The 22,934-nt window shown below is 39.9% G+C and overlaps 1 protein-coding gene across 5 annotated transcripts in view; it reads left to right on the plus strand.

Annotated features, from left to right (window-relative positions):
* trdn (triadin) overlaps positions 1-22,934 on the plus strand; it is a 258,959-nt gene that overhangs the window by 155,911 nt on the left and 80,114 nt on the right. For all 5 annotated transcript variants that reach the window (XM_042333199.1, XM_042333200.1, XM_042333201.1 and 2 more), the window contains exons 16-22: positions 10,090-10,137; positions 11,545-11,574; positions 14,364-14,405; positions 16,532-16,576; positions 17,219-17,245; positions 19,843-19,881; positions 20,583-20,612. In XM_042333199.1, coding sequence (XP_042189133.1) covers positions 10,090-10,137; positions 11,545-11,574; positions 14,364-14,405; positions 16,532-16,576; positions 17,219-17,245; positions 19,843-19,881; positions 20,583-20,612 — 261 coding nt within the window. The remainder of the gene's footprint in view (positions 1-10,089; positions 10,138-11,544; positions 11,575-14,363; positions 14,406-16,531; positions 16,577-17,218; positions 17,246-19,842; positions 19,882-20,582; positions 20,613-22,934) is intronic.

Genomic DNA, 22,934 nt, shown 5'->3' on the forward strand with positions numbered 1-22,934 from the left:
ATCTAGTCATTGATTTAATAATACAAATAAATTTGAGAGTATGTATGGAGGTTTTACTTCATTGCTGATTCCTTTAGTGCTCTAGCTTTGGCTTTTGTAAAACCTTCAGTGAGATAAAAATCTCCTTCCTTGATATATTCATACCTTGATACTCATTACTGCCTTAATAACTGTCATGTCTGGATGTGATGAAATCAGCAGAGACTGCATTTTCCTGGCAATAGTGTTCAAACAAATCTTGAAAAGGTGATATTTGTTGTTACAATGTTCAAGAAGTATATCTTATTATGCTCTTCTAAACCCAGAACTGTACATTTGTTAGTGGCAGTCAATTCATTTCCTGTTCAATGCAAATATGCCACAACATTACATTCATACATCAACAGGAATTTAGAATAAGATTTGAGCAAAGCTATCACCTTTTTCCTTGAACCCACTACCCTGAGACAGAGATGAGAATCCTACAACTGATTCGAGCTGACACCTAATCCTTGAAGGAAAACCATACTCTTAAGAAGATGGTCTCACGAGCATAATGTTATACATAGGCTGTGACTGCAGTTTCTCTCCCCTTTGGACACATAGAACCATAGAAAATTACAGCACAGAAGAAAAAGATAGTGTTTGTGCGGCCTCTTTTAAAGAGCAATCCATTCACCTGCCCTTTCCACATACCACTGTAGTTTATTCCTTTCTCTTGCACTAGTAGTCAATACCTCTCTTATAGGATTTGGTACTTAGAACGTGAACTCACCTAGCAATGTGAAGCTTCTTTTCTATTTCACAGTTTCATATGTCCTTTTTGTTGAAAAATTTTCCAAAGTGTAATCTGTTCTTCACTTTATTCTTTACATAACTTCATTATGTTTTGTTACAACAACAACAACAAGATTATATTTGTATCGCCCCTTTCACGTCGGGAGGACTTCCCAAGGAAGGACATTGTTAGAGTGTAAAATTAATGGAGTTTACGCAGATAACAGTGTTGAATGGATTGCAGCAAGGTAAAATTGCACAATCTCAGGAAAAGAAGTATTCACTTAACATTGAATTTGAGAGGAAATAGTTAAGTTAGCAGGAGTGAATTCAATCATTTTAAATCCCAATTTCTATTGATGTAACAGGGATTGCCATTTAATTGGGGATAAGAAGAAAAAGTAGCGAGGGTTAGAAATCAGAAATTAAACTGGAACATGATGAATATGCACAGCAGCTTGTTAAGCCTCCGCAAAGAGAAAGAGATAGATAGGGTAATGCTCCGAGGAGGCTGAGACTGCTGAAGGGTCACACCCACAATGTTAACCTATCTTTCTCTTCCAGATGGTGATTTACCTCCTGTGTATTTTCAATATTTCTATTTCTATTTCATTTTTTTGTGGAGTCCTGTAGCTCAGTGGTTACAGCACTCACCTCGCAAGCGAGAGGACCCGGGTTCGACTCCTGGGCGGGACGAAAGCTTAGGCAAGTTGCTTTACTCCACACGCCTCTGTTCACCTAGCAGTAAGTTGGAACCCAGTTGTTAGTCAATTGGAGTAATAATCCCTCCAAAAAAGTAATAATAATAATAATTTGGTCACTCAATCCACCACTGCTTGTAGGATACTGCTTTGCGCAATTGGCTGCTGCGATTCAATCACAAAATATACAGTCAATTCACTTTACAGTATATTCTGTGAAGCACTTTGAGATGTCTCAATGCTGTGATAAGTTGCTATATTAAATGCAAAGGTTATTATTCTGGGGGTTGGCTGGGCGTCTGATACATCCGGAAACCCATCACCATGCTTAAGAGTATCCAAACTCGATTGAGAATTCCATATGTGCCACCCACACATGCAATGTGGAATGGAATACGTACTCTCTTCCTGGAGGGATGCACCCTGCTTACCTAATTCCAGAGAATATTAGGCACAGGTTGACATGAGCCAGCCAGCTTGGGGACCCCAGAGTATGCATTGTGGTACTGTTGAAGTTCAACCAGTTGAAACCATACAGCAAGCTTTGTGTTGCTTGTCCAGCGAGGACATCCCTAATTGTATGTGCTTTGGCTTGCTGGGTTAATGGAAGCTGAGTGGTAAGAATCCCCTCCAACTCCCCTACCCCTCCAATTCCTACTAAGATGTAGCTGGTCTGTGATCATCAGTGCCCTGGAGTACTGCAGATCCACCTATCTCAGGAACCAGCAAAGAGGATTCTGATATTTAATTGTCAAACATGTCAATATTTCAACTTAAGCAATACCAAATGCAGAAAAAATTAAAGGTGGAAAGAAGGCTATTAAAGGAGAAGCCTCATTTATGAACTGTGTATAAAATTGTAAATAGTGTCGATATGGTAAACTGTTTCTTCAAAGTAGAAGAGAATATGAATGGAAATCAGTGAACAAAATTGGAATAGATATCAGGGACAAATATCTGTATTCATAATTATGAATATTTAAATAATCTCTCAAACTGGGTAATAAATGCAAAATAATGGGTTTATTCAAAACTAACTGTACACTTCAAACCAAAGGATCCAACAACAACAATAACAACTTGGACTTATATAGTGCCCTCCACGGCGGACAGCGTCTCAGAGCGCTTCACAGTAACAGATCCCGGGACCGAGCCAGGGGGAGGGGGAGGAAGGTGACCAAAGGCGCAGTCGAAAAGAAAGGTCTTCAGCAGAGACCTGAAAATAGGAAGAGATGGGGCGAGGCAAAGGGAGTGAGGAAGGGAGTTCCAGAACCTTGGGGCATAGTGGCTGAAGGCACGGCCACCAAGGGTGGAGCAGAGGACTTGGGGGACAAGGAAAAGGCCAGACCCAGTGAAGCGAAGGCAACGGGCACTGTTTTGAGGAGAGAGGAGGTCAGAGAGGTAGGAGAGTGCAGAGGAGTGGAGGGATTTGAAGACAAGAGTGAGGATCTTGAAGTCGATCCTCTCTAGGACAGCGAGCCAGTGCAGTCTGGCAAGGACTGGGGTAATGGGGAGTGGAGTTTGGTGCGGGTGAGAATGCGGGCAGCAGAGTTTTGAATAATCTGGATTTTATGAATGGTAGTGGATGGGAGACCAGCAAGGAGGGCGTTTGAATTGTCCAGCCGAGAGGTGACAAAGGCATGGACCAGGGTTTCAGCGACTTTCGGAGAGAGGTATTGGCGGAGACGGGCGATGCGTCGGAGGTGGAAGATCAATATGGAATATAAATTGATACACAGATACACACATTTTATCTTTATACTCATCTGGGAGGACTCCTTTTGGGAGGACTCAGTGGGAGGACTCAGCGCTCTAAAAATGTAATGTTGCTGTGGCTTAGCTTCGTCTGTGTTTTTTATTTTGTTCCCGCCACTTGGCGACGTGGTGCTCTGTGATGCAGGATGAAACAGTGCCACGCTCAATGGCGCGGCTGCCAGGTGTAACTGCCGTGTGTGTGTACATACGTACGTGCTCTGTGACGCAGGATGCCACAGTGCCACTTTGATTTGGCGGCCAACAGGTGTATCTGCAGCAGAAAATGCAAAACTGAAAACAACTCATGCACGATAGGAGATACCATAAAACAAATATGCCCATGTCAACAACAACAAGATTACATTTGTATAGCACCTTTCACGTCGGGAGGACGTCCCAAGGCGCTGAACAGTGTACAGCATTTCAGACCCGTGCTGGCATCGGGGGGGAGAAGGGGGGTGGCCGATGATGGTCAATGAGGAGGGTTTTAAGGCAGAACTTGAAGGAGGCTAAGGAGGGGGCGAGGCAGAGTGACTGGGGGATGGAATTCCAGAGATTGGGAACAGAGTGGCTAAAGAATCTCCCGCCAATGGTGGGTCGGGGGACGTGGAGCAGGCCAGAGCCGGCTGAGTGGAGGGAATGGGCGAGTTGGTAGGGGGTTAGGAGGTCGCAGAGGTAGGATGGGGAGAGGCCATGGAGGGCTTTGTAGGTGAGGACCAGGATCTTGAGCTGAATCCTCTGAAGAATAGGGAGCCAATGAAGTCGGGCGAGAGTGGGGGAGATGGGGTCATGGAGTTTCATGCGGGAGAGGACAGGGGCTGCAGAGTTCTGGATTATCTGCAGCCTGTGGAGGGAAGAGTTGGAAAGGACGAAAAGCAGGGCATTTACATAGTCTGGAGGTGATGAAGGCATGAACAAGAGTTTCAGCGGCCTGAGGGGTGAGGTAGTGGCGGAGTTGGGTGATGTTATGGAGGTGAGGGAAAGCAGATTGGGTCATGGCTTGGATGTGGGGAAGAAAAGACAGTTGAGGGTTGAACAAGACACCTAGGTTCCTGACTGGTTTGGTGAGTTGTAGTGTGCAAACATGGAGGTTGATGCTGCCAGAGCCTGAGGTGCTGAGGTGCTGGCGCGAGCCAATCAGGAGGGCCTCAGTCTTGTTCACATTCAACTGTAGGAAATTTGCCCTCATCCAGGACTTGATGTCGGACAGGCAGTCTGTCAGGACAGCAGTGGTCTTGGAGTTGAGGGTGGAGGCAGAAAGACAGAGTTGGGTGTCATCCGCATACATATGGAAGTTGACCCTATGTCTGCGGATGATGTCACCAAGGGGGAGCATGTAGATATTAAAGAGGAGAGGGCCAAGGACATGTCACTGCTAGTTGCAAGGCCTTTCTGATGAGGAATACATCATGTCTATATGTCAATCAGTTATTGAGATCCTTCTTGAAGCGGAGGCAGAGGTCATTGTTTTATTAGTATATATAAGAAGAGGAAGATATAATAGATAATAGATATAATAGATAGATAGAAGATGAACTCAGATAATCTGACAGGGAGTTAACATGACCAGAGAGATGGTTTGTACGACATTTGTTCAGCCTAGTGTTCCAATAATATGATTTTGGTTGTCTCTGTCATGACAACAAATATTCTGCATCACATCTAGTAACATCATTGAACATTCTGTTATTCAGCAGAGAAGAAATTGTTCCCTGCAGACAAAGAAACAAAAGGTTTGACTTCAGTGAAACCTGGCCTGCATGGCATGGTGTGTGCCCACGCAAAAAAAGTAACATAACAAACGATTTGCCTGAAAGAATCAACTATGTGACTGAATTGTGGCTTCAGTAAATTCAGCAGAGATTGATGGGATTTATAACAGTGACATCAAGCCTTTCATTAGAAACTCGCTAGAGGCTTAATGCACTGACTGGTTTGAACGTTTTGCAGACCCTAACATGTAATGAGTCTATTACCCAGCTACCTGCTTCTTTACCTCAGGCATGTACTTGAATCATTTTTTTTCAAATTCTTAATGATAAATGAATTACTAAATTGTCTGCAGTGATTTCACACCTCGTCCTGATTCATTGTCGTTTTGGGTCACAGATCATTTCAGCTAAACCCCTTTGGAGGCATTCAGTGAAAGCTCAGGGAGCAGACACAAAGCTTTTGCATCAGTAAAGATAGCAGTGGTCATTGAAAAGAGCAATAAAATAGCTTTTAAATTATAAATTTCTAGATCATTAATACCCATTTAAATGTGTTACATAGTTCCTCTTATGAGACTAGGTATAAGTGTTTGGATAATGTCTTTCACAGAGAGGTGCTGAGAAGTTTTTCAATGTCCCTAAAGAGTAATTAACAGACAGATGTTTCGAAGTAGAGATGCACCCTTGGTTAAATTGTTGCATAAGGAAGCATCAAGCCATTATGTTAATATAACACTTTAATAAAAGAAATACTGTATTGCGATGTTGAAGATGGAAAATTTGCATTTCCAATGGAAAATTTGCATTTCCAATGGAAAATTTGCATTTCCAATTCATGTCTCATCTTCTGTTGCCATTGGAATTTAAAAACAAAAACAAATTTAAAAATTTAAAACCAAATCCATTCCATTGATTCATTCGCGTTACATTGCGTAAAGAGACTCCTAACTTTAAACAGTTTAAACGGTTTAATTTTATAACAATCTTGTTGCCTCTTTGCTGCTGTTAAACCAAAGCTTCAGGACAGCGATGATTGCCAGTCCCCAACTGCTTTCATAGGAAACCTCCTGGAGATGAAGAATTCAGAAAAAGGAATTTATTTTTCTTAGATGTTCTGATCAATTGTAAAAAATATTTGGGGGAAAAGTCTACATGGGTCTGGACTTAATCTCTTAATGGTCAATTAATTCTTAACTTTGAAGCCAGTTTTCTGTAGTTTTTATAAGAATTTATGGAAAACAGGCTTCAAAATTAAAGGTTAATTAAGATTCTGACATAATTTGGACACTTTTAAATACTACAGTAATAGAGTAAATCTGGACTCAGGTGGAATTTCTAGCTCTCTAATGCAGCAATGAAGGATAGACAAAGGTAACAGTCAATATTTGTTTTATTCTATGGATGACAAAAGTCCAGTAGCTGACAAGTCTCAAAGTTACAAATACAGTCTCAAGGCGCTGGACAGTCAGTGTTTCAGATCCGAGCTGGGGGTCTGGATTGGGGAGGGTGGAGTGCAGGGGGGGAAGCAGGGCGATCGTAACAATGGTCGAAGAGGAGGGTCTTGAGATGGGTCTTGAAGGAGGCAAGGGAGGGGTCGAGGCGGAGGGACTTCGGGATGGAGTTGCAAAGGGTGGGGGCAGAGTTGCAGAAAGTCTGCCCGCTAAAGGTGGGGGACATGAAGCAGGCTGGAGCCCGCTGAGCGGAGGGAGCAGGCAGGATAGTAGAGGCTTAGGAGGTCGCAGAGGTAGGGGGGAGTAAGACAATGGAAGGCTTTGAAGGTGAGGACCAGGATCTTGACTGTATCCTCTGAGTGATGGGAAGCCAGTGGAGTCGGGCGAGGATGGGGGTAATAGGGTCACAGAGCCTGGTGGGGGAGAGGACACGGGCTGCAGAGTTCTGGATGGCCTGTAGCCTATGGATGGAGGAGTTGGGGAGCCGACAAGCAATGAGTTTGCATAGGCAAGCCTTGATGTAATGAATGCGTGTATGAGGGTTTCTGCAGCCTGTGGTGTGAGACAGTAGTGAAGCCGAGCTATGTTGAGGAGGTGGGGGAATGCAGAGTGGGTCATGGTTGGATGTGGGGTAGAAAGGATGGTTGAGGGTCAAACAAGATGCCAAGGTTCCAGACTGGCTTAGTGAGGTGGAGTGTGCAACCATGGATGCTGATGCTGTCAGTGCTTGAGGTGTGGAGGCACTGAGGGGAGCCAATCAGAAGAGCCTTGGTCTTGTTGACGTTCAACTGAAGAAAGTTAGCTCTCATCCAGGACTTGATGCCTAACAGAGGCCCTGGTGGTCCTGGTGTCAAGGGTGGAGGCAGAGAAGTAGAGTTGGGTGTCATCTGCATACATGTGGAAGTTGACCCCATGTCTGCGGATGATGATGACTAAGAGGGAGCATATAGATATTGAAGAGGAAGGGACCAAGCACAGACCCCTGAGGAAAGCCGCACGAGATGGCAGTATATCAAATACTGCCGACAAGGCAGCATATCAAATGTAACAATCATTATTATACTATTCTATACAATGCTGGTTAAACCTTTCAAAGGATAACTATCTGAATAAGAATGGAAGCATAATTTGAAAGGACAACTAAGGATATTGAAGATTCAAATATGGTGGAATACAATGGTTCATACCCTGTTCTGACTGTGAAAATTCTATCAGTGGAATATTACTGGTCAGAAGCTCATGAAATCAGATTGAAATCCTGATTTCCAGTAGGATAATCGGTAAGAAATTTGGGGAGTTTTATATTCTTGGATGTTTTTTCTTGTAGTGGATTTGTCCTCCGTAAGAGATTAGAGAAATAGAGGAGGGTGCATGAAAGTTCATGGGTACACAAGAAACACATGCCTTTTGAACTTTATTGCAACACAACCTGATTATACAATACAAGGATGAAATTTATAAGGCAATCATGTTATGAAACATTGCACCCTCTAATGTTGAAAAGAGCACCAATCCCAAAACATCTTAGCAGCCAAGACACAGCCTGCGATTGAATGGGGTTAAATTCAGAACAAATCTGTGGAATCATTACTTCAGTGAGCGAGTAATAAATGTATTGAACAGGCTCCCTAGGGAGACGGTAGATGTGTTGTTTGTTTCAAGAACAAATTAGATTGATCTCTGTTAGAAAATAATATCTCAAGATACAAAATGTAGTTTGGGACACAACATGTCACACGACTGCCAGTATAGTGGAAGGCGAACTGGATGGATCATGGTCTTCTTTCGCCTAACAAGTTCTTATGTTCTTATGTTCTAAAATTTAAATTTCTGACTGAATCGGCAAAAAGCTCAGCACAGATTTTTTTTAATACCTCTGACTTAATTGTTAGTCAAAGCTATATAAGAATTAATTTGTATATCTCCTCAGTGATGTTCTAGAATTACACAGGGAGTTCAGTTCAGGAGTTCAAGTCAACTTTTAGCATCTCTTTAGACCTTGTGTAATTGTTCAGGGATTTCAACAAGAAGTGGAAAGGGTAACAGGTGCTTCTGGATTTGATGGAATAATATAGCATTAGTTGTGGAAATAGCTTTTGAGTGATGATTATCTTCTGAACTACAGTGCAAGCAAAAAAACTGAAGAATGGATGTAACAGAAGAGAATTTTCTGTTAACAGTTTCCTGACAGAATACAGCTGATTACACTAAAATTGGCACCTGTGTCCCGACATTTCTCAAAGTCTTAGCTTCAGAATCTTATGTTTTAAAGTTTAAGATTATGGAGAAGTTTAACAGTGTGCACCCGCAACATACAATCAATTCAATTTACAGTATATTCTGTGAAGTGCTTTGAGACATCCCCACAATGTGACAAGGTGCTATAACAAGTGCAAGGATAATTATTATTATTATTTTGAAGTTCCTTCGGTGTACTGGTCCCCTGATAAAATCACCTCATGATTGTTTGTGGGACTTTGCTGGGCACAATTCAGTTATTGTTTATGCCTACATTCACATTCACTACACTTTACAGTAAAACCTTGTGAAGTGAAAACTTTGATATATCTTTCCAATGTGAAAGGCACTATATCAAATGCAAGTATAATTATTTTACGCTTGCTTTTAAATTTACCAACCTTAAATTCTATTATAATTGCATGACCGCAAGATCATAAGACCATAAGACGTCGGAGCAGGAGAAGGCCATTCGGCCCCTCGAGCCATATCCCTAAATCCCTCTATCCTTTAGAGATCAGATACCTACAAAGAACCACCCTCTGAATGTTCTAAATATTATGTGGAATTTATGAAAAATAGCTTGTGAATTGTAACTCCTCCTTAAGAATCTACAACACTAACATTATTGAGCTGGAACAATGTGGAATGCAGAACAAGCCAAGAAATGTCAGCATTGTGTGTGTTGACACACGTGTGAATGGTACAACATCTGCTAGACGATGGTGTCGTCTGGTTGATTGCTCCTTAAAGGAACATTGAAATAAAGATGTTTTACGATCTTATTGCTATATAATATTATAATAATGCGATTCAAAATTATGTTTATGTTGATTATTTACCTTAACATTGCATTAAAATCCTTGTTTAAAATGCACTGGAATTGGGATGCCCTCTGGATTACATTGTTTCCCTTCTTGTTCACACTGCTGCCAACATTTGCAACTTAAAGGATGGAGGATTTCTAATGAGGCACTTACCTTGGCGCAGCAATGGCACTTCATTAAGAATCAGTAATTCTCTCACCTTTGGATTTGGTGTCAGTCTGGATCAATTGGTAGCACTCTCGTCTCTGGATCATTACCTTGTGATTTTGGAACTTAGAGCTCACAGACTAGGCTGACACACCAATGCAATGTTGTGGTTGCTGCAATGTTGGAGGAGCCATTCTTCATACACTAAACCAAGGCCTTGTCTACCTTATCAAGTGAATGTTAAAAATTCTTTGAGCCTATTTGAAAAGAGAAGGTAATTTCTGTTGCAATGTGGCAATGGGTTCCATATTTAACAACATTCTGTAAAAAGAAATGCTTTCAGATCTCATTTCTAACCATCCTAGCTCTAATTCTAAGATTCTGAATTTGGACAATATTTTCTTAAAAAGACAGTCTTTGACAGTGAGAGTGCAACCAGACTGTCCATGGATATTTTATTTATTTTGGGATCCTTTAAGCATACCATGTTTTTCTTTTATAGAACCAGCTGGATACCCTGCAGCTAAACCCGCAGCTTCCAGAGTGTCAAGTAAGTTTTATCCAATCCATAGTCTTGTCGAGTTGCAGTATTTTGTACTGTAGTTTCTGGAATTAGAACACAATTATGCCATCTACTGGTCAGAGTACTCAGAACACAATTTAGAACTGCTATTCCTCTATAACTACCATTATTTACTGAAGGAGATCTAGTAAATATATAAGTTTTGCAAGTTTATTAAAATAAAATATTCTCCCAGAGGTATTTGGGGAATTTATTGTGGACATTATCTGCAAAGTACATTGAGAAGATTACTGTACAGTATTTGAGTAGAGAACAGTACTGTTCATTGAGATTTACAGTATTTTATTACTGGATCTATGAACACCTACCACTGTATCTGATATCAACAGTCTTTACTACTAATAGCTGCTATTAACAGCTATTAACTGTTGTAGTATCTCTCTGGATGTACGTGAGGTGGATGTGTTGTGGTATCTCTAGGACTATGAGGTGGGGAGCTGTTGTTCTGTATCTGGGACTCTGTGAGATGAGGGTGCTGTTGTTGTATATCTGCGGCCATGAGGTGGGTGTGCTGTTGTGGTATCTCTGGGACTCTATGGGGGTGGATACGGGGTATATACCATATACTCTGAGACTACATGGTAGCTGTACTCTTGTAGCAATGCTCCAGGATATAGTTCAAGTTTAACACATGTAACAATAGTGTTTGTGGAATTCAAGCTTGAACAAAGAATACTGGCTTCAAAAAGCTTCCCACTGTATCTTTGTAGAGAGCAAACACAATTGGTTGAATATGATGCAAGATATGTTTAAACCATCACCCTGCACAATGCTTTTTTTAAACATAAATCCTAACCTCAGAAGAGTGCTTGTTATTTTCCAGGCAGCAGCATTCCTATTTCTTATGCAACCTCTCCTTGTAGAGTGATTTGCTGGATTACTGTTAGTTTTGCTGATTTTGAGGACAGTTTTATACTGTGGTTGTGTGATCCACTTGAATCATATTGAAAGAGTCTAAAAAAACATTTTACTTTGGATCCATAAACCCAAGGTGACATAGAAACATTGAAACAGGAGTAGGCCATTCAGCCCCTCAAGCTTGTTCAGCTATTCTATAAGATCATGGCTGATCTGTACCTCAAGTCCAATTACCCGCCCTTGTCCCGTATCTCTTAATACCCTGACGTATCAAACAGCCATCCACCTCAGACTTGAGGATGTGAATGGATCCAACATGTTCATTCTGTTTATGTAGAGTTGGTTTTTACCTGGTTGTACAGGCATTTTATATTGAACATTAAATGTAGGTACTTAATGTACTATTTCTCCCTCTGCTTTATACTTTATGCAAAATGCTCTAGGGATTTGCAACAGTTCCCTAAAATAAACTTTAAAAAATGTACTTACAATTTTCTATTCATCATTCTGTTACAGTTAAGCCTGCAGAAATAAAACCAGCAAAAAGTATGTAAACTTTATTGCTTTTATGCAATTTTCTTATAACTCAAGTGCTTGCCGAAGCATTAATAAATCTAACTTACAAATAGCTGAATAATAAAATGTAGTAGAGGAGACCGATCTCATGCAGTTATAATGTGGTTATTTGCATGAATTTAAAATGAAGTATATTACAAGTTTGTGATATATTTGAGAGTTATGCTGCTAAAATATTGTCCAGGAGAATTGTTTAACAATGTAAGAGGCAGGATTTAACACAAAGAGTCGGAAAATTTTGCAACCTCAGTACATGCAGAATTACCCTGTAATTACCTTGTTATATTGCTAATAATGATATTTCAAAGGAAGCTAATATATTTCATCAAATCATAGCACTGACACTAGAACTCTCCCAAAAGCAATAAATTGGCATTTCTAACCACAAAATATAAATAGTGTATGTTATGCAAAATAATAGCTCCCTGGGACTCAAATCCTCAGTGTAAGGAGTTCTTCAGAAGGCAAATAATCAGAACATTTTTAGAGCCCAAGACCTATTCCACTGCTGCATCAGTCAAAAGACTGTCAACTCCTGAAGGCTACTACTGAGGTACAGTATAATTATTATTTATATATCACCTTCTAAGTCAGGAAGACATCTCAAAATGCTTTACACAGCTGGCTAGCCACCCATACAAATCTATACATTCTGATTGTATGGACTTAAGATATTCTAGTTATGTTGTTAATATATAATAAATGGAAAACCTGCAAATTAGAATAACAAGGGTAATTGTTGACTTTTCTGTTCAAACTGAAGTATGTATTGGGGAGAACTTTTGAGCCCTAATCGATACCTATTTACCAACGGGAAGCCTTATTCCAACAACAAACTAATGCAGTGATCTCCCTAGATATGAATGTATAATCCGTAACTTTTAGCAATCAGATAAACAACATCTCTCCCACACAGCTATTCCCTTTCCTCTATAAATTAAAACATGACTACAAAACCTGGACTCCTAGAAAGATCAAGTCTTACAACTGAATTGCTTGATATTGAACACTTGATTCTATAAAATAGCAGCATTACTACTGCACATGTACATAAAACCACTCCTGTACATTAAACTTAACATCCTGACTGCAAATGACCTCTACAAACAAAAGACCACCAGTCAATGATTACATATTTTAAATGAAAAATAATTACGAAAACAATGTAATACATTCAAACACGGGCCCCATGGACGATAAAGTTTTGAAAGGATCTGATTCAGTCAGTGGAACGCTTGGCCCCTCTGCCCTCTGTGACACATGGCACAATGGAGAGAACCCGATTCAAGTTCAACACTGATCGTTGTAAGTTGTATTGTTATGGGGAAAGCAATGCTTCTGATTGGGGATTCACTTGATGTTATTTTGTCTCTGTATTCTGTACTAATTCTCTCTCTACTTCATGCTCCTTTCATGTCAGTCTCCATTCAATTGTCTGGTAGTTTATTCCTATGACTCTGACAGTGTCATTCTTGAACTGACCATTGGAATGTGCAGGAGTGCCGTTCTGGGATATGAACCATTTGCCTTCCTCTGTCCAATGTGGGACTTGTTTTTACTTCTGAGCAACATTTCAATCTTCTAAAAGCTCACAATGAGAGTGCTTCTCGATTGTAAATCCATATACTGCATCTCACATTGAAGGCACATCAATGAAGAAAGGCTTGCCTGAGCAAGATTTGAATGTCATTAATGACTATAACCAAATCTTTAAGCTGATGCCAGGAAAAGAGTATTACAACAACAATAACATTTGGATAGTGCCTTTCACGTCGGGAGGACGTACCAAGGTGCTGGACAGTCAGTGTTTCGGACCCAAGCTGGGGGTTGGGATTGGGGAGGGTGGGAGGCAGGGGGGAAGCTGGGTGATTGAAAACACAGTTGAAGAGGAGGGTCTTGAGATGGGTCTTAAAGGAAGCAAGAGAGGGGACGAGGTGGAGGGACTGCGAGATGGCGTTCCAGAGGATGGGGGCAGAGTGGCAGAACGCTCGCCCGCCAATGGTGGGGCGTGCGAGCCGGAGAATGTGAAGCAGGCTGGAGCTCGCTGAGCAGAGGGAGTGGACAGGATGGTAGGGGGTTAAGAGGTCGCAGAGTTAGGAGGGAGCAAGGCCATGGAAGGCTTTGAAGGTGAGGACCAGGATCTTGAACTGTATCCCCTGAGTGATGGAAAGCCAGTGGAATCGGGCAAGGATGGGGGTGATAGGATCGCGGAGCCTAGTGTGGGAGAGGACACAGGCTGCAGAGTTCTGGATGATCTGCAGCCTATGGAGGGAGGAGTTGGGGAGGCCGACAAGCAAGGAGTTTGCATAGTCAAGCCTCGATGTTATGAAAGTGTCTATGAGGGTTTCGGCGGCCTGAGGTGTGAGACAGTGGCGGAGCCTGGTGACGTTGCAGAGGTGGGGGAAGGCAGAGTGGGTCATGGCATGGATGTGGGGTAGAAAGGATAGTTGAGGGTCAAACAAGATATCAAGGTTCTGGACTGTCTTAGAAAGGTGGAGTGTTGATAAGTGTTGGTAAGGTGGAGTGATGATAAGCTTATAATATGATGATAAGCTTGCAAAGAAAGTGATCACCACATAGTAATTCAATGCATTCTATGATTGTAAAGGATATTTTAATAAATAAGCTTGGTATGTTCATGATTGAGTTATAGTTTAACTTTAGTTTCACAATTTTCCATTGCTGTTGTTTTAAATAGGGTATTGGAATTTTTCATAGAAGTGTTGAATAACAGTGTGTCTACTTTTGGATTCCCATAGAATCTGCAGCCATACCAAAGAAACAAGTCCTTGTTGTACCAGGTACTGAACATTAACATTTACTATTGAAGTAAAACCAAAATTATTAATTGGTTTAATTTGCTCCTGGGAAAATTCAGTATTACGTTGTGAGAATATATACTTTGTCAATGATTACTTAGCTTGGATACTGCTGACAGGATTCTTTACATTTATATCTCACAAGCTGTGATGCTATGACCAATATTATTACAGTATTAAGGCTAGTCAAGCATTAGGAGAGTTTTATTACTGCAATATTAATTCTGGATCACTCAATGAATGCACAAAACATAGAATAAATTTCCTCCATTAGGAATGTAACTAGTGGATGGTGCATAAAATTGGATTTTTCCATCAAATTTTCCCCATAATGTAAAAATAAAATATTTTTAATATGCACTTATTTGTTCTTTTGTTCACTCTTTTGCTGCTTTTATTTCTATTTTGTGCTATTCCATTTTTTCTTTCTGTTTTTGAATTTTTTTTCTATTTACTTATTCTTTGCTGTTTACTACTTATTCAAAACTTTGTGACTTAATATGTTGCACTTTGAAAATAATAATAATAATAACACTTACATTTGGCAAAGCACCTTTCACGTTAGGTGAACGTCCCAAAGTGCTTCACAGCATATACTGTAAAGTGAAGTGACTGTGTATTTTGTAGGCAAAAGTGGCAGCTAATTTTGCACACAGCAATGTCCCACAATCAGCCATGAAGTGAATGATCAATTTTAGTTCAGTGATTGTTGACCAAGACACTGGGAGAAACTCCTCTCTTTGAATAATGCTATGGAATGTTTAACATACACCTGAACTGGTAAATGGGGCCTCGGTTTAATGTCTCACCTGAAGGACGACAATATGAGATCCAAGTCCCAATTTGGGCTTTGGACCCACAATGTTCTGACTCAGAGGCAAGAGCTCTATCAACTGAACCAAGCTGGTACATTATATATCCAGACAGCACAGTATTGTCCTAACCCTTTTAGCCAAACATTCGATTTTCAAACTATTAAATGTAAAAACATTGTTAAGTTTTCAACCGTTAGAAACTTCACATCGGAACTTAGTTACAAATAAAATTCTTGACATTTCTGTTAAGCACACTGTATTTTGAATGTCTTACTTCAATGTGATTAAGCTGCTGAATATGATAGACTAAACTAACATCTGCTTAACATTGGGATCTTTGTCGTTAAACTGGGGTTATTCTTATTAGAGCTGTACTTTATACAAGAGTAAAGCACAAAAAGTAATTGAGGAATATTTTCACTTTACAGAGAAAGCAAAGAAGTCATCTTATTATTGTGGAGTCCTGTAGCTCAGTGGTTAGAGCACTCGCTTTGCAAGTGAGATGCCTGAGTTCACTTCCAGGCAGGGCGAAACCTTGGGCAATTTTCCTTACTCCACATGCCTAATAATAATCCCTCCAAAAAATAAAACAATAATAAATTGGTCATTTTCAATCCATGACTGTTTGTGGGACAAATGGCTGCCGCGTTCGCCCACAAATATACAGTCAATTCACTTTACAGTATATTCTGTAAAGCGCTTTGGGACGTCTAGAAGACGTGAAAAGCGCTATATCAAATGCAAGGATTATTATTATTATTATCTGCTGCTGAGCAAGGTAAAGTGTAGTTGGATGCATTAAGTCGTGAGATGCACCTCTGCAAAACAGAATGAATAATTCCTCTAAAATTATTTCCTACAAATATACAGTTACTACACTGGTTGCACACCAACTATTTCCTAACGCACACTCTGGGGTCCCCAAGCCTTGACTCTTGTCAATCTGTGCCTAATGCTGTTTGGAATTAGGTAAGCAGGATGTGTCCCTCCAGAGAGCAAATGTGCATTCCATTGCTAACATGGGAATTTCCATGTGTAGGTGAGATGCATGGAACTCTCAGTCTGCTTTAGATACTCTTAAGCATGGTGATGGGTTTCTGAATGTGTCAAACACCCAGCTGACAAAATAAATGAATTCTATTCCATTTTGGGGTTGGGATGGTTGGCTTCTTGGAGGACCAAATAATCCCAACATGAAAATATGGGCTGAAAGGCCTTCTGATGTGTCATACTTTGGTGCTATGGCTGGAGAAATGAAAAGAAAGTAAAATATTAAGTATTTTGCTTTTACAGAAAAGGAAAAAAAAACAAAAATGAAAGTTGCTGTTGCTGAAAAAGGTAAGTCATTGAGGTTGCTCTATCAGAGTACTGCTACCTTACACACAGCATCAGATTTCTCCTTTTCACCTCTGTCACCAGATTTCAGTATAAAACAAAAAAAATATAGTGATGAGACTTTTCTTTCTTATTTATGGTGCCAATTGAAGGTCATAAATCAATGTTGAAGCAGATTTAGTCCTGGAAATTACAACACAAGACAAGGCAATTGTGAAGCAAATTAAGTACTACCATTGATCGAGTAGTTTTGCTCTGAAAGTCTATAGATTAGCGAATGTGAAAAAATGTGGTTAAGGAACTGTAGAAACCTCACTTCTAAATCAAAATGGAATTTAAGAGTGCTTTCCAAAGATTGATATGCTTTTGAATGTTATGTCAATAGTCTTAAGACGAAAATCATGAGAACTTCAGGTTTCCTGAAATGCCATTGAAAGTCTGTGAAAAGCATGGATTCATAACCTGAGTCCTGTTTTTTGAATTGCCAGTTTTGGTGTTCACTTCTCTGTGCTGCCAGATTTACTGTGTTACTTTGTCAAGACAAATGTTGTAGTGTTTACATTTCTGCTAATGATAAATAATTACAAACCACCTTCTATCCAGGACTATGAAGTTTAAAAATTATATTTGTACTTTTGTTCACAGCTAAACCTATAAAAGAAAAGGCACAAGGTGAGATCCTTACAGAAAACTGCCAGAATAAATGAGACGAAAATAGTATTTAAATAAGAAACTCTATTTTTTCCTTAGCTCCCAAACTGTAATCACAGTGACAAGCTATTAGGAGTGTGCTAAGGCTTTTTTGTTTTGAAGGAAAATGTTTCAGAGAGGTCATTAGCAAGGTATACGAGATGTTAAGCATCAAATTAAAAGAAAAGGCTTATAAAACTGCCAAGTAAAGCAGTAAATCTGAAGATTGGGAGAGTTTTGGAAACCAGCAAAAAAAAACTAAAAAGCTCCTTAAGAGCGAGAAAAAGGAGTATGAGGGTAAGGTAGCTAGGAACATTAAGTCTGATTGTAAAAGTTTTTACAAATATATTAAGAGGAATAGGCTAGTGAGGGTAAATGTAGGTCCACTTCTGTCAGAGACGGGAGAAGTTGTAATGGGGGATAAGGACAAGGCAGAATCCCTAAATGGGTACTTTGCATCTGTCTTCACCCCAGAAGACACATCAAGTCTACCACGATAGAGATGCACCAAGGGGATAAGGACAGGGAGCAACTTAGGGAAATTTTCATTAGTAGAGATTAGTGCTAGGGAAACTGTTAGCACTAAAAAGTGACAAATCCCCTGGTCTGGATGGCTTGCATCCCAGGGTTTTAAAAGAGGTAGCTTATGAGATAGTGGAGGCCTTATGTCTGATCTTCCAAATTCCTTGGATTCTGGAACAGTCCCCATGGATTGGAAGATCGCAAATGTCACACCACTATTTAAAAAAGGTGGAAAGGAAAAGATGGGAAACTATAGGCCAGTTAGTCTCACATCAGTGATAGGAAAAATTTTAGAATCATTGATTAAGGATGTGGTGGTGCGGTATTTAGGGGAGCACAATATTATTAGGCCAAGTCAACATGGCTTTACAAAAGGGAAGTCATGTTTGACAAATCTCATAGAATTTTTTGAGGATATTTCATGTAAACTAGATAAGGGTGAATCAGTGGATGTGATCTATTTGGACTTCCAGAAGGATTTCAATAAGGTGCCACATAAAAGGTTAGTCCAAAAAATAGGGGCCCATGGAATTGGGGGGAGCATATTAACGTGGATTGGGGAATGGTTAATGGGTAGGAAACAAAGAGTAGGGATAAACGGGTCCTTTTCAGATTGGCGGGATGTGACTAGTGGAGTGCCACAAGGATCAGTCCTTGGGCCTCAGCTATTTACCATCTACATCAATGTTCTAGATGAGGACATCAAAGTTAATATATCTAAATTCGCGGATGACACAAAACTAGGAGGAAGTGTCAACACAGACATAGATAGGTTAGGTTATTGGGCAGTGGGTGGCAGATGAAGTATAATGTAGGGAAGTGTGAAGTCATCCACCTAGGTAGCAAAAACAGTAGAGCGGGTTGTTTTTTAGAAGGGGAGAGATTAGAATGTGTTAGCGTTCAGAGGGACTTGGGTGTCCTTGTACACCAATCACAGAAAGTTAGTCTGCAGGTGCAGTAAGCAATTAGGAAGGCGAACGGTATGTTAGCATTCATTATGAAAGGATTAGAGTATAAGAGTAGGGAAGTCTTGCTGCAGCTGTATAGGGCCCTGGTGAGACCACACCTGGAATACTGTGTGCAGTTTTGGTCTCCTTATTTAAGGAAGGATGTACTTGCCTTGGAGGGTATGCAGTGTAGATTTACTAGATTTATAACAGGGATGAAGGGGATGAGTTACGAGGATAGGCTGACCAATTTGGGCCTATATTCTCTGGAATATAGAAGAATTAGAGGGGATCTTATAGAAACCTATAAGATCATCAAAGGGCATAATAGAGTAGATAGTGGGAGATTGTTTCTCCTGGTTGGAGAAACTAAAACCAGGGGTCACAACCTTAAAATCAGAGGCCAGCCCTTTCGCACTGAGTTGAGGAAGAACTTCTTCACCCAAAGGGTGGTGAATGTATGGAACTCACTACCCTAAAGGGCTGTTGACGCTCATTCCTTGAGCATATTCAAGACTGAGATAGATGTATTTCTTATTGCAAATGGGATTAAGGGATATGGGGATAAGGCAGGTCAGGTTATTAGCTGGAGTTAGATTAGAAGATCAGCCATGATTGAATGGCGGGTCAGGCTCGAAGGGCCGAATGGCCTACTCCTGCTCCTACATGTTATGTTAAGTGGAATAGAGAAAGTAAACTCAGATCAATACTTTCCATTGTGCCAAGGCAGCAGGTCAAGAATCCACAGTTTTAGAGGTGTAAAGGTTAATTTTAGGACGGACACCAGCAAGTATTTCTTTATAAAGCGGTAAATTAATCAATTCCAGCTCTCTTCAAGCGCTTTGGGACAATCTTCTGACGTGAAAGCTGCTATACAAGTGAAATTCTTTGTAAATGGACAAAGTTGAGGAGACGATGATGAAAGTAAGAATGAAAAACAGTGAAGTGTTAAATAAAGAAGATATGAACAAGGTGAAATAATATAAACGTTAAGTAATAAAATAAATGATCGTAAAATATAGAGGCAGGAAAGAAAGCACCAGTTACACAGCAGTACAAACTGAATGTAAAGCAGTGAAGATCAAAACAAAGTGTTTTTTTCTTTTACAGAAAAAGGAAAGAAAGAGAAAGCTATCACATCTGATAAAGGTAATGGTTTGCTCTGCACAAACTGCTGTGTTGCTATTGCAGGACAGGTTAGTAAAGAGGAACCAAACACTCGCCTGTAGGAATCACAGATTTGAATTCAATTTGAATCGATTATGATAGGATGAAGCCTTAGTAATGGTGAAAGATATACTCAAAACATGTGGTGTTGCTATGTATTGTGAACATTTCAATGATACTACGAGTCCTACATCATTCTATCTTAAATATATGATTGTACTTTTAGCAAGTAACTGTGTGTTATAATCATACTTTACGTACAATATGTAATAGAATGTTATATAGAATAGCAGAGCGCAGCATTATCATTCATTAGAATTTTCCAAACACTACCCGGAATGTTTCCTAACAATCTTCCATATTACCTCCTGCAAGAGTGTTGTACAATAGAAGCAAAGACATCAATCACTTTTATTAATAGATATTAATAATTACCACAATCACAGAGAACCACACAACCTATAATACACTTACTTTCTAGACTGTTACTAGTAATAATAATAATCCTTGAATTTGATATTATAATAATCTTTGCATTTCATATGGCGCCTTATCATGTCTTCGAGACGTCTCAAACCGCTTCACAGAATATACTGTAAAATGAAACGACTGTATATTTTGTTGGCGAAAAATAGTAGAACAGTACTTGTAAATACCTTACAATTTCTTATTTCATTTTACAGCTAAACCTCCAAAAGAGAAAGCATCAGCAGGTGAGATTGTGACAGGAACTTTATGATCAGAACAAAAACAGAACAACAATGCAAACTTACAACAATTAACTTTACCAATTAAAACATATAGGGATAATTAAATAATGAGGAATGTGATATGACAATTATCACCAGTGATAATTATCACATCTCATGTAGTGGTTTTCTTGCTTTCTTTTGTTTGCTCTGCCAGCTTATAAAATGACAACTTAAGGTTTGCAGCTGATTCTTCCAGTATCTTTATTTCACTTTATTCCATGATATATAGTGGTTCCAAGCAGACTTTTGTATCTCAGGTTTATTTCTCCCTTGAGCTAAGTCTATAATTATAGTGGTTTCTAATTCCACCAAAAATGGGCATTCTAAGCTGAATAAATGGCCTGTAGAAATTGGTTTACCTGGGATGTAATGAATGTTTCAACATCCTGTATACTAGAATTTTGGATAGAGAAATGATTAGAGCTCAAGGCTAAATTGGTGAATTAGCTTACTCCCTAATGCAATATAAATGCATTGGACTGGAAAATACATTATAGAATTGTATTTAAGATAATTTCGATGATTAAAATGTTAAATAAAGTATGTTGCAAGAATGCAGTAAGGAATGACCTATTGAAAAAAGTTATAGCCACCATATTTGATTCTTCAGAAAAGTTTGTAGAATCCAAGTCTTTAAAGGGGTTTAGTTTGTGCTATTTCTTAATGGCATTCCTTAATCGGGAATTCACACTAGACAAACAGAGACATCTTCTGGTAAGCAAAATTGCACACCTCAACCCACAGGAACTTTGTTCTGATATGATCTATTTCCTGAGTGAAACACCTGTGAAGCAATGGGAATATTAATTACATTCCTTATTAAGGAATCCTACTAAGAAATACAGCAAATTGGACTTCTTTAAATGGGGAATAACTGCTGCCTCGGTTATAACAACAGCCAATAACAACTTGCCTTTATATAGTGCTCTTTACACAGAATAAACTCCAAGAGTGCAGTACAGAAGCGGAGTGGGACCTGAGTAAGTGAGAAGAGGTAGACAGGATGACAATAGGCATAATTGAAGAGTAGGATCTGCTGTGCTGCCTCTGCCATTGCTATTGCTAGCCTTTGCCCTCCTCCCCCTCTGGCCTCTAATTATCCCTCCCTCCACACCTTTAACCCTGTCTCTCCCTTTTCTTTCTCCTCTGTCATCTCCTGATTGAAGCCCACCATGTGCTTCCTTGAACTCATCCCCACACCACTCCTGACTTCCCAGCTTCACCTACTTGTCCTTCTGCTAAAGGACATTGTCAACCTCTCTTTGTTCTCTGGGACCCTCTTCAAAACAGCTGTCAGCACTCCCCTTCTGAAAAACCTTTCCTCAACCCATCCCTGCTCCCTAACTACCATTCCATCTCTCACATGTCTTTCATCTCCAAGGTACTGGAATGAGTAGTTGCTTCCTATCTTTGCTCTTTCCTTTCCCTGCATTCCCTGAATACACCCTTGGAAACCAGCTTCCTCACTACTTATGGTTCCAAGTTTGGCCTGGTCAATGTCACCAATGACCTTCTCTCTATCTGCGATCAGGGCTCTCTCTGTTTACTTGGCCTTCTTGACCTCTCTGCCATTTTTAACACTGTCAACCATTCTATCCTTCTCCACTGCCATTCCTCTCAACTTTACCTTACTTGATTTCATTCTTACTTATCCTTAATGTCCACTTTGCATCTGCCAAACTGGGCTCTCCTCGTGCCACTGCATTCTCACATGCTACATTCCTCTGGGCTCTATCCTTGGTTCGCTCCCCTTTAATATCTACATGATCCTACTCAGTGATGTCTTCCACAGGCATGGGGTTAACTTCCACATGTATGCAGATGACACTCAACTCTAACTCTCTGCCTCCACCCTCAATTCTAATAAGTTCAATCATCTCTCCAACCCCCGTCCCTCCCAAATCCAACCTCCAGCCCAAGTACAAACCCTCAGCTATCCAGCACTTTGGGACTTCCTCCCGATGTCAGTGGTGCTATACAATACGATTTGTTGTTATCTTCAGGTTAGATTTAAAGATAAAGAGGAAATCCTGCAAGGCAGAGTGACTGAAGCACTTCAGCTAATCACATTACTTCCATTTATTTGATTGCTGAGAGGCCTCTTAGTTGACTCAGTCCATCACTCTATATCAAATAATTAATTAGATTGAACATTCCTTAGTGTGAGTAATTCAAGTATAATGTTAGTTTTGAAACTGTTTTAATTCAGTTTAACTTCATTTAGCATGTATTGGAGCGAGGAGAGGTAAGAGCTGATGAGATGCCAATGATTTGCATGTATTA

The sequence above is a fragment of the Callorhinchus milii genome, unplaced genomic scaffold, assembly GCF_018977255.1.
Source record: "Callorhinchus milii isolate IMCB2004 unplaced genomic scaffold, IMCB_Cmil_1.0 Scaffold3, whole genome shotgun sequence".
NCBI classification, from domain to species: Eukaryota; Metazoa; Chordata; class Chondrichthyes; order Chimaeriformes; family Callorhinchidae; genus Callorhinchus; species Callorhinchus milii.